At 41.8% G+C, this 10,921-nt stretch overlaps 1 protein-coding gene across 5 annotated transcripts in view; it reads left to right on the forward strand.

The window, feature by feature from the left end:
• The window catches only part of SAMD8 (sterile alpha motif domain containing 8), a 160,261-nt gene extending 153,705 nt beyond the window's left edge, over nucleotides 1-6,556 (forward strand). For 4 of the 5 annotated variants that reach the window (XM_077250768.1, XM_077250767.1, XM_077250770.1 and 1 more), the window contains one exon: nucleotides 1,565-6,553. In XM_077250768.1, the coding sequence (XP_077106883.1) occupies nucleotides 1,565-1,869 (305 nt within the window). In that variant the 3' untranslated portion in view covers nucleotides 1,870-6,553. Of the gene's footprint in view, nucleotides 1-1,564 lie in introns of all 5 variants that reach the window. The other variant, XM_077250771.1, reaches the window with a different exon arrangement.
• The last annotated feature ends 4,365 nt before the right edge of the window (nucleotides 6,557-10,921 follow it).

A 10,921-nucleotide genomic window follows, 5' to 3' on the forward strand; every position in this document is an offset into this window, starting at 1 on the left:
CTGAGATATAAGAGAATAGCCTCCCCATTACAGGTGACAATCCAGCAGCTGTCGGCTGTACACTATAGCTGACAACTTGCTGTATCAGCCACGATCAGTGTTTGCACCGTCCAAATCTGTTTAACCCCTTAAATGCTGCTGTCAATAGTGACTACATCATTATAAATGGTTAAAAGAGTGTGAGGGCTTCCTTTTTATCCAAATTGGTGCCCTCAGATCATGATTGTATGGTCCTGATGTTTCCCATGTCAATTCATGACCAATTAGCGGCCTTAGGGTACCTTCACACTGGTCGATTCTGCTACGATTACGACGCATTTGCGTCATATTCGACATCGCAGTACGAGCTCGTAGCCAGCGGTCACACTCTACGATGTTAACGCTTTTTCTGACGTAGTTGCGATGTGAACGTCACGCGTCGCAATCGTACGCTACCCTTCACACCGCCATAGTCCTACGACTCCGAGCGTGACGTATTACCAGCATGGGCGTGCTAAAACGTCACGCCCAATCAGGAGACAGGTATGCGGAAGCCCAACCCACGTAGTCGCATTACGAGCTCGTATGACCGCCGTCACATACTACGATTTCGACCGCCACAGCGGGACATTTACGACGAAAGAAAGTTCTGCTCTTTCTTTCACATCGTACGATGCTGGGCTGCGTCGCAAATCGTAACGCCATGTCACACTTTGCAACCTCGGAACGAGGACGGATAAACGTCACAAATCGAACGCTCGTTCAGACTTTGATTGCACAGTGTGAAGGGGCCCTTAGAGTCTGCCGGCTGTTGTAATCTGTTCAGAAGTTAGAGGCATTTAGGTGGTAAAAATACACATTTTCATTTCTGTCATGCCACTCTGCATTAATTCCTGTAAAGCACCTGAAGGGTTAATAAACTAACTGACAGCGGTTTTCAATATGTCAGGGGGTGCTGTTTTTAAAATGGTATCACGTTTGGGGGGTTTCCAATATATAGGACCCCTAAAGTCACTTTACACGTGGATAAGTCCTTAAAAAAAGAAATTTTGTAAATTTCCTTGAAAATATGAAAAATTTATGCTACATTTTTAAAACTCCTACAATGCTAACAAAATAAAATAACATTTTACAAATGGTGCTGATATAAAGCCGACATGTGGGAAATGTTATTTATTAATGGTTTGCTGTGGTATCTGGATTAAAGGGATAATCATTCAAATTTAGAAAAGTGCACATTATTTTAAATTTTTCTAACATTTTTGATACTTTTTATAAATAAACACAAAACATATTGACCTAAATTTACCATTATCATAAAGTATAATGTGTCATGAAAAAACAATCTCAAAATCACTGGGATTTGTTGAAGCGTTGCAGAGTTATTACCACATAAAGTGACACTGGTCAGATTTCAAAAATTTGGCTCTGTCACTAAGGGGTTAATCTTTTCACGTGTTTACATTCTGTATTGTTGAGCTTTTCTTCTGCAGTGTTGCATATATTAATGAACTCAGACTCAAAATGTATGATGGAGTTAAGAGACTATTCTTGATTATATAATTAGTAATCTTCTTTATTTTAGACAGTCCTCGGAACTGGAACTTCTTACATACACTTTCCTGGGTCCTCAACCTGTTTGGCATTTTCTTCATCTTGGCCGCCCATGAACATTATTCCATTGACGTCTTCATTGCATTTTATATCACCACAAGACTCTTCCTCTATTACCACACTTTGGCAAATACACGTGCTTACCAACAAAGCCGACGGGCACGAATCTGGTTCCCCATGTTCTCCTTCTTTGAATGCAATGTGAAAGGACCTGTGCCTAATGAGTACTGCTGGCCATTCTCCAGGCCTGTATTTCTAAAGAACTTATTCAGTTAATTTATTTATTTGTGTATGTATACTGTTAAGTCTGAAGCACTCATACTGTCTGCAGAACCATTATGGAAGGGGAATGTTTTTCATTAACTATTTGTAGAAGAACTGCACATACATGCAAAAACATCTGTCTCTAGAAGGCAACCTGTCGCCAAGTTTGGCTGATATGAGTTATGGCCACCACCATTCAGGGCTTATCGACAGGATTCTATAATGCTGTATATAAGCCCCCAATCTGACCTTTAAGAGAAGAAAAATAACTTATTATACTCACCTGCAGGGTGATCCGTTCCTAGCGGTATTGGAATACGTGGTCTGGCATCTACCATCTTCTTACGATCGCCGCCGTCCTTCTTGGTGCATGTGGATGACCCGTCCCTGCATCATCCGCACAAGTTTCCTCAGCATCTCGCTCCTGCGCAGGCGTACTTCTATGCCCTGTTGAGAGCAGAGTACTTCAGTGCACACGTGTTGGAAAAGGTCAGAGAAGCCCCTTTGCTTGCCCACTGCATTACTTTGATCCGCTCTCAGCAGGGCCTGCGCAGGAGCAAGATGCCAAGGAGACTTCTGTGGATGACGCAGGGATGCATCATCCACCAAGAAGGAGGATGGCATCACAGAAGATGTGAGACGCTGGACCAAGAAGAGCGACACCACTAGGACCGGACCGCCCCACAGGTGAGTATAAGTTATTTTTCTTCTCTTACAGGCCGAGTTTGAAGCTTATATACAGAATTATAGAATGCTGTATATCAGCCCTGATAGGTGGTGGCCATAACTCTAATCTGCCAAACTTGGCGACAGGTTCGCTTTAACAGCAACCTTACCAGTGCACATAAAACAGAACAGCCATACAAGTAAACTAGGCTTTAGCAGTCTTAAGTGTAAAAAAGAATACCATGCACGTAAGACTTACCCATAAACTATATGTATCATATATTTAAAAAGAACCAGAAGTTATAAAATAAATGGTCTAAATCTGTAAAATCATAGAAAAGCAGATACCATTAGGTCACGTTCACACTTTCAGTATTTCGGGAGTTTTTTTTACCTCAGTATTTGTTAGTTAAAACCAGGAATGGGTGATAATACAGGAAGGAGAGGTGATATGTTTCTATTATTCTTTTTCTCTGATTGTTCCACTCCTGGTTTTCCCTTACAAATACTGAGGTAAAAAAATAAAACACTGAACATGTGCATGTGCCTTAATGTTTTCACTTTTTTTCCCAACTTTGTAGATTAGAAAAATAAAGTGAAAGGTCCAATTACTTTTGTGTGGGTGATGGTGTTGGGGTAATTAATCCATTCTAGAGCAGTAATTGATGTTCAGATTATTTCTTTACATTAATGCAAAATAAGGTTTTAATATTGGACATTACCATAAGCCGATGGCAAGGTTAAATCAAAAGTGGGTTAACATTTAGATTTAATGTTTTTATTTATGTGGCTGCCATGTTAACTGTAATTACACATTTTGTTATATTTATTCAATGGCTTTCCAATTTGTTTTCTATCATCTACGTTGTCTTTTTCCATCTTGACTATATTCTCTTTACATGTCAGTATTTTGCATCAGTATTTGTAAGCCATAGCAAGGAGTGAAAAACAGAAATTACAATGGAAAACTTTTCTTGTCCACCATATGGACACATTCCCATTTATGACTTAAAAGGAATCTGTCAGCGGGATTGTGCACAGTAACCTACAGACATTGTCAGGTCGGCACCATTATACTGATTGAAATGATACCTTGGTGGAGAAGTGTGTCTTGTGGTTGTTGTTTAATCTGTATTTGTAGCTTTGAGTTAATGATATGCCCGTGTTTCGTGGCAGCCTGTGAGAGGGTCTTCGTGTGGTCCTCCGCTTAGGTATTCATTTGCATGGCTTCTGACAGGTCTCTGATCCCTCACTGACCTGCCCCCTATTTTACATATTATATATAATATGGATTGAAAGCAAAAATTACATTCATCATGCTGGTGCTGGCAACTGCGCTGTAGCATGATATGGTAGATGATATGCATATTTTCGTTTAATTTAGAAATATATTTTTGTTTTAAAAAAAAAAGAATTTAATTAAAATGGCACCGGTGGCCACTCCTGCACAGTAGCATCTATTGTGTTCCAATAGATGCTACTGCGCAGGGGGTGCCGCCGCCATTTTGGCAGAGGAAAAAACATTGACATCATCAAAATAGCGCTGACAGCACCAGCGCAGTAACATCTATTGGAACGATGCTACTGCTCAGGTGCCGCCAGTGCCATCGTGATGCAGCCTAATTTTTCTTTTACTCTAGCAAAATCGTGGCCGTGCCTGCTCAATAGCATCTATCAGAACGCAACAGATACTACTGCGTGGGCACAGCTGCTGGCGCAATTTGCTAGAGAAAAAAGAGGCTCCATCAAGATGGTACCAGTGGCGCTTGTGCAGTAGCATCGTTCCAATAGATGTTACTGTTCACGCGCCGCTGGCGCCATTTTGATAAACCCTAAATTTTTATTTCTCTGCCAAAATGGCAGCACTTGCCCAGTAGCATCTATCAGACCACGATAGATGCTACTGCGTAGGCTCCGCCACCTGCTTCATTTTGATAAAGATTTTTCTTTTTCCAAGCGAAAAAATGCATATCATCTACCGTATCATGCTACAGTGGAGGCGCCAGCACCCGCCTGATGAATGTGAATTTTTTTCATCTTTTTTTTCAGACCATATTATATTCAGTATGTAAAATAGGGGGCAGGTCAGTGAGGGATTAGTGACCTGTCAGAAGCCATACAGATGAATATGTAAGCAGAGCACCACATGAAGACCCCCCACACACTGGCCGCCCTGGAACACGAGCATATCATTATCTGAAAACTACAAATAAAGATTAAACAACAACCACAAGACGGATTTCATCACCCCAGGTATCATTGCAATCAGTGTAATGGCGCCAACCTGTCACTGTCTGTAGGATACTTTGCACAATCCTGCTGACAGGTTCCCTTTAAAAATACTTATGTATAATAGTGACCTCTGTAATTTTGTCTTTTTGACACTTATTGTTTTTCAGAATTGCTTGTGTACACACTGCCAAATGCTTGCAGATATTTTGTGTGTAGAATCCGTACTGAAAACCAGTAACGAGTATGGTACGATGTAAGTGAATGTCATTGCACAAGCCCTCACAAACCAAACCTATATGGATTTGAGGGCATTCAGCCGGTTTTTAAATCTGAAAACAAATGTGTTTGGAGTCTGAGTGAAAATTTGTTAAATGACATCAGATTTTGTTGGGAATTTAAGGCTATTTCTCATCTGAAATAACTACAATATGTGCATAAGATTAAGGCCATGTTCCCACATAGTGTAAATGTCGCTTTATTTCAGTTGTGTTTTTTTGTTCAGAAAATCTTCGTTGTTCAGCAGTTCAAACAAAGTGGATGTGATTTTATGAAGACTCATGCCCACTGTGTGTATAAAGATGTTATCGACCTTTGCTTTTTCTCTATAGAATTCTGTGAGGTGCTGAAAAAACACATTTGTTTTTAACTGCAGAATCCCAGTGTTTATATGCTAAACAAAAATGGAAAAACGATGCTTCAAATCTGCAACAAGAGATTCGAATCTTGGTGAGGACACCTGCAGAAAAAGCTGCTTTATGCTATGTGAAGTTGTGGCCTTAAAATTCCTTTTTTTTTTCTGATTTATTTAATATGAAATATTACAGAAGCATAGTTGTACTTTTACCGCTATATAACTGTTGTAGAGCTAAACGTAAAGGGGATTCCCATCTCCAAGATCTTGTCCCAATATGTAGTAGGTGAAATAATATTAACAACAAATACCTCCAATTAGAAATGTAGTATAGTTCTTCTGATTCACCGTGTCTCTGTCCTCATGTGTAGACATTGCAGGTCCTTAGCTATCCATGGTTACAACCATTAATATAGTGACAGTTAGCTAGTGGTCATACTTGTAACCATGCATAACTAAGGTCTTGCAATGACTGCACATGAGGAAAGGGACATCGAGAATCAGAAAAACTATACTACATTTGTAATTGGAGGTATTTGCTAATATTATTATTATTACATCTACTACATTCTGGAATAGGGGCTTGGAGATGTGAATACCCCTTTAAAGCTCCTATGTAATTAGTAAGATGTAAACCTTTTGGAGACTGCTTTTGTATTGCGGTTCATCATAAGATTCGAAACACTACCTCCTCTCATCATAAGGGATCTTTATTTGGCTTCTGTTCTGTAGGGTAATTCTAATTACTGTGAATTTTTATTTCCTACAATGCAGCATACTAATCTGCTGATGTGCATGATGCGACCTATATGAAGAAAAGCATGGATTATTTTTGTCATGAAATTTGATCTGACCTGAGTGTATCAGAGTGCACATTATCATGGCAAATGATAGCCCCTTAATTTGGGTAAACAGATGTGTATGCCATTAACATGCCTGCCAATTTGCTGATTAGTAGCAATGATTTGAATAGTTTACGCGTGAATAGCATTAACCTGTTATTGACAGTATTTGATTTAGGTTCTTGTTCATTTCACAACGTCACTGCTGACTACAACACAGGACTGTATCCGTTACCCAGAAATGAAATGGGATCTGTGTATTGTTTACATTTCTCTGGAAAAGTATTAAACCTGAGACTGACTACATCATTTGTCTTGGTATTTTACTTACCATACAATACAGTACAGCTTGAAATGTTTAAAGTGAATGTCATAAAAAATACCTATTGTATAGATCAGGTTTTTGAGTCAAATTCATTTTGAAGAACAAAAAAGTGACAAATATTAAAAATGAGTAATTTTGCAATTTTTCTCACTGGTCACTGAGCCATTTTTTTAGACAAACATCTTGTTTCAGGAAATCAATATGTACATTAGCCACAATGGTCGGATCCCTATCTTTTGTATTAAAGCATCTAATGAGGCTGAACTAAGGTGAGTGAAGGAAGCGGGGATGGGTCAGCTCTGATATCACCTATTGTGATTGGTGGATTATGTTATCAGCTGCATATAGAAGTCTGATCAGTCATTGTAATTAGTGATGAGCAAGTGTGCTCATTACTTGAGCTTTCCGAGCATGCTGGGGTGTTCTCCGAGAATTTTGGGTGTGCTCAGAGATTGTTTGTGTCCCCACAGCTGCATAATTTGTGGCTGTTAGGCAACCTGAATACATGCAGGGATTGCCTGTTTGTTAGGGAAGTCCCACATTTATTCAGGCTGTCTAACAGCCGCAAATCATGCAGCTGCGGCGACTCAAACATAAACTCCAAGCTCGCCCAAAATACTCAGAGAACACCCGAGCATGCTCGGAAAACCCGAGTAACGAGTACGCTCGCTCATCACTAATTGTAATCCCTTCTTGGATAATATGGAGCTTTGCTGAAAATATTCCTGAAGGACAAGAATTCTGAGTCTAAAAAAACCCCAGTGTGAAAACTGCAAGATTACGAATTTATTTTTATAATAAAGATCAGGTTAAAAAAAATGGCTACAATTTTGAAGAAAATCTGTTGCAAAATTTAATTTAAACCACAGTCGATGTTCTAACTGCATATTCCCTGTAACCAAATGTTGTGGTTTCTTGTTTAATAAGGTTATGTCAACCAGACTTTCTGGTCTCTCTAATCTTTGACAGTTAACGATCAGGGGTTTCAGAGCCGGTTCTAGCAATGCTGACCTGATTTATATACCGTATATACTCGAGTATAAGCCGACCCGAGTATAAGCCGACCCCCCTAATTTTGCCACAAAAAACTGGGAAAACTTATTGACTCGAGTATAAGCCTAGGGGGGAAAATGCAGCAGCTACCGGTAAATTTCAAAAGTAATAATAGATACCAATAAAAGTAAAATTAATTGAGACATCAGTAGGTTGTGTCTTTGAATATCCATATTGAATCAGGAGCCCCATATAATGCTCCAGACTGTTCATTATGGCCCCATAAGATGCTCCATATTAAAATATGCCCCATATAATCCTGCATAAAGGTTAATAAAGGCCCCATAAGATGCTCCATAGACACATTTGCCCAATATAATGCTGCACAAATGCTGATTATGGCCCCATAAAATGCTCTATAAAGATATTTGCCCCTTATAGTGCTGCACAAACGTTATGGCCCTATAAGATGCTCCATACAGACACTTGCCCCATATGCCGTAGTGCCCTACAAACGTTATTTATGGCCCCATACAGACACTTGCCCCATATAATGCTGCACAAACATTATGCCATAGTGCTGCAGAAACTTTATGGCCCCATATAGTGCTGCAGAAACGTTATGGCCCCATATAGTGCTGCAGAAACGTTATGGCCCCATATAGTGCTGCAGAAACATTATGGCCCCATATAGTGCTGCAGGAATGTTATGGCCCCATATAGTGCTGCAGGAATGTTATGGCCCCATATAGTTCTCCAGGAATGTTATGGCCCCATATAGTGCTGCAGGAATGTTATGGCCCCATATAGTGCCGCAGGAATGTTATGGCCCCATATAGTGCTCCAGGAATGTTATGGCCCCATATAGTGCTGCAGGAACGTTATGGCCCCCATATAGTGCTGCAGGAATGTTATGGCCCCATATAGTGCTGCAGGAATGTTATGGCCCCCATATAGTGCTGCAGGAATGATATGGCCCCCATATAGTGCTGCAGGAATGTTATGGCCCCATATAGTGCCGCAGGAATGTTATGGCCCCATATAGTGCTGCAGGAACGTTATGGCCCCCATATAGTGCCGCAGGAATGTTATGGCCCCATATAGTGCTGCAGGAATGTTATGGCCCCATATAGTGCTCCAGGAATGTTATGGCCCCCATATAGTGCCGCAGGAATGTTATGGCCCCCATATAGTGCCGCAGGAATGTTATGGCCCCATATAGTGCTGCAGGAATGTTATGACCCCATATAGTGCTCCAGGAATGTTATGGCCCCATATAGTGCTGCAGGAATGTTAAGGCCCCATATAGTGCTGCAGGAACGTTATGGCCCCATATAGTGCTGCAGGAATGTTATGGCCCCCATATAGTGCTGCAGGAATGTTATGGCCCCATATAGTGCTCCAGGAATGTTATGGCCCCATATAGTGCCGCAGGAATGTTATGGCCCCATATAGTGCTCCAGGAATGTTATGGCCCCATATAGTGCTGCAGGAATGTTATGGCCCCATATAGTGGCGCAGAAATGTTATGGCCCCATATAGTGCTGCAAGAACGTTATGGCCCCCATATAGTGCTGCAGGAATGTTATGGCCCCATATAGTGCTGCAGGAATGTTATGGCCCCCATATAGTGCCGCAGGAATGTTATGGCCCCCATATAGTGCTGCAGGAATGTTATGGCCCCATATAGTGCCGCAGGAATGTTATGGCCCCATATAGTGTTCCAGGAATGTTATGGCCCCATATAGTGCTGCAGGAATGTTATGGCCCCATATAGTGCTCCAGGAATGTTATGGCCCCATATAGTGCTGCAGGAATGTTATGGCCCCATATAGTGCTGCAGGAAAGTTATGGCCCCATAGATGCTCCATACAGACACTTGCCCCATTTGCTGCGATAAAAAAAATAAATCACATACTCACCTCTCCGTCGCTCAGGCCTCCGGCACTTTCAATAGTCACCTGCTCCTCGTTCCGGGCGCCGATCTGTCTCCAGCACTGACGTTCAGCAGAGGGCGCGCACTGACCACGTCACCGCGCCCTCTGACCTCAGCATCACTGCTGGAGACAGATCGGCGCCCGGAACGAGGAGCAGGTGACTATCGCGCAGCGCAGCGCTCCCCTCCCCGTATACTCGCCTGGTCCTGCCGCTGTGTAGATCCTGCTTCCCCGACGCCGCAGCGCTTCTTCCTGTACTCAGCGGTCACATGGTACCGCTGATTACAGTAATGACTATGCGGCTCCACCCCTATGGGAGGTGGAGCCGACTATTCATTTACTGTAATGAGCGGGACCATGTGACCGCTGAGTACAGGAAAAAGCTGAAGCTGCTGCTGCCGGCGCCGGGAAAGACAGGGACCTGCAGGGACCGCGCCTGGACTAGGTGAGTATTTTTAGACAGCCCCCGCTCCCCCCCCCTGCCGACCCCCGGGTATGACTCGAGTATAGGCCGAGAGGGGCAATTTCAGCCCAAAAAAGTGGGCTGAAATTCTCAGCTTATACTCGAGTATATACGGTATGTATGTATGTATGTGTGTGTATGTATATATATATATATATACACACAGTTAGGTCCATATATATTTGGACAGAGACAACATTTTTCTAATTTTGGTTATAGACATTACCACAATGAATTTTAAACATAACAATTCAGATGCAGTTGAAGTTCAGACTTTCAGCTTTCATTTGAGGGTATCCACATTAAAATTGGATGACGGGTTTAGGAGTTTCAGGTCCTTAACATGTGCCACCCTGTTTTTAAAGGGACCAAAAGTAATTGGACAGATTAAATAATTGTAAATAAAATGTTCATTTTTAGTACTTGGTTGAAAACCCTTTGTTGGCAATGACTGCCTGAAGTCTTGAACTCATGGACATCCCCAGACGCGGTGTTTCCTCCTTTTTGATGCTCTGCCAGGCCTACACTGCGGTGGTTTTCAGTTGCTGTTTGTGGGCCTTTCTGTCTGAAGTTTAGTCTTTAACAAGTGAAATGCATGCTCAATTGGGTTGAGATCAGGTGACTGACTTGGCCATTCAAGAATATTCCACTTCTTTGCTTTAATAGACTCCTGGGTTGCTTTGGCTTTATGTTTTGGGTCATTGTCCATCTGTAGTATGAAACGACGACCAATCAGTTTGGCTGCATTTGGCTGGATCTGAGCACACAGTATGTCTCTGAATACCTCAGAATTCATTCTGCTTCTTCTGTCCTGTGTCACATCATCAATAAACACTAGTGACCCAGTGCCACTGGCAGCCATGCATGCCCAAGCCATCACACTGCCTCCGCCGAGTTTTACAGATGAAGTGGTATGCTTTGGATCATGAGCTGTACCACGCCTTTGCCATACTTTTCTCTTTCCATCATTCTGGT

Source organism: Ranitomeya variabilis, chromosome 4, assembly GCF_051348905.1.
Source record: "Ranitomeya variabilis isolate aRanVar5 chromosome 4, aRanVar5.hap1, whole genome shotgun sequence".
In the NCBI taxonomy this organism is placed as follows: Eukaryota; Metazoa; Chordata; class Amphibia; order Anura; family Dendrobatidae; genus Ranitomeya; species Ranitomeya variabilis.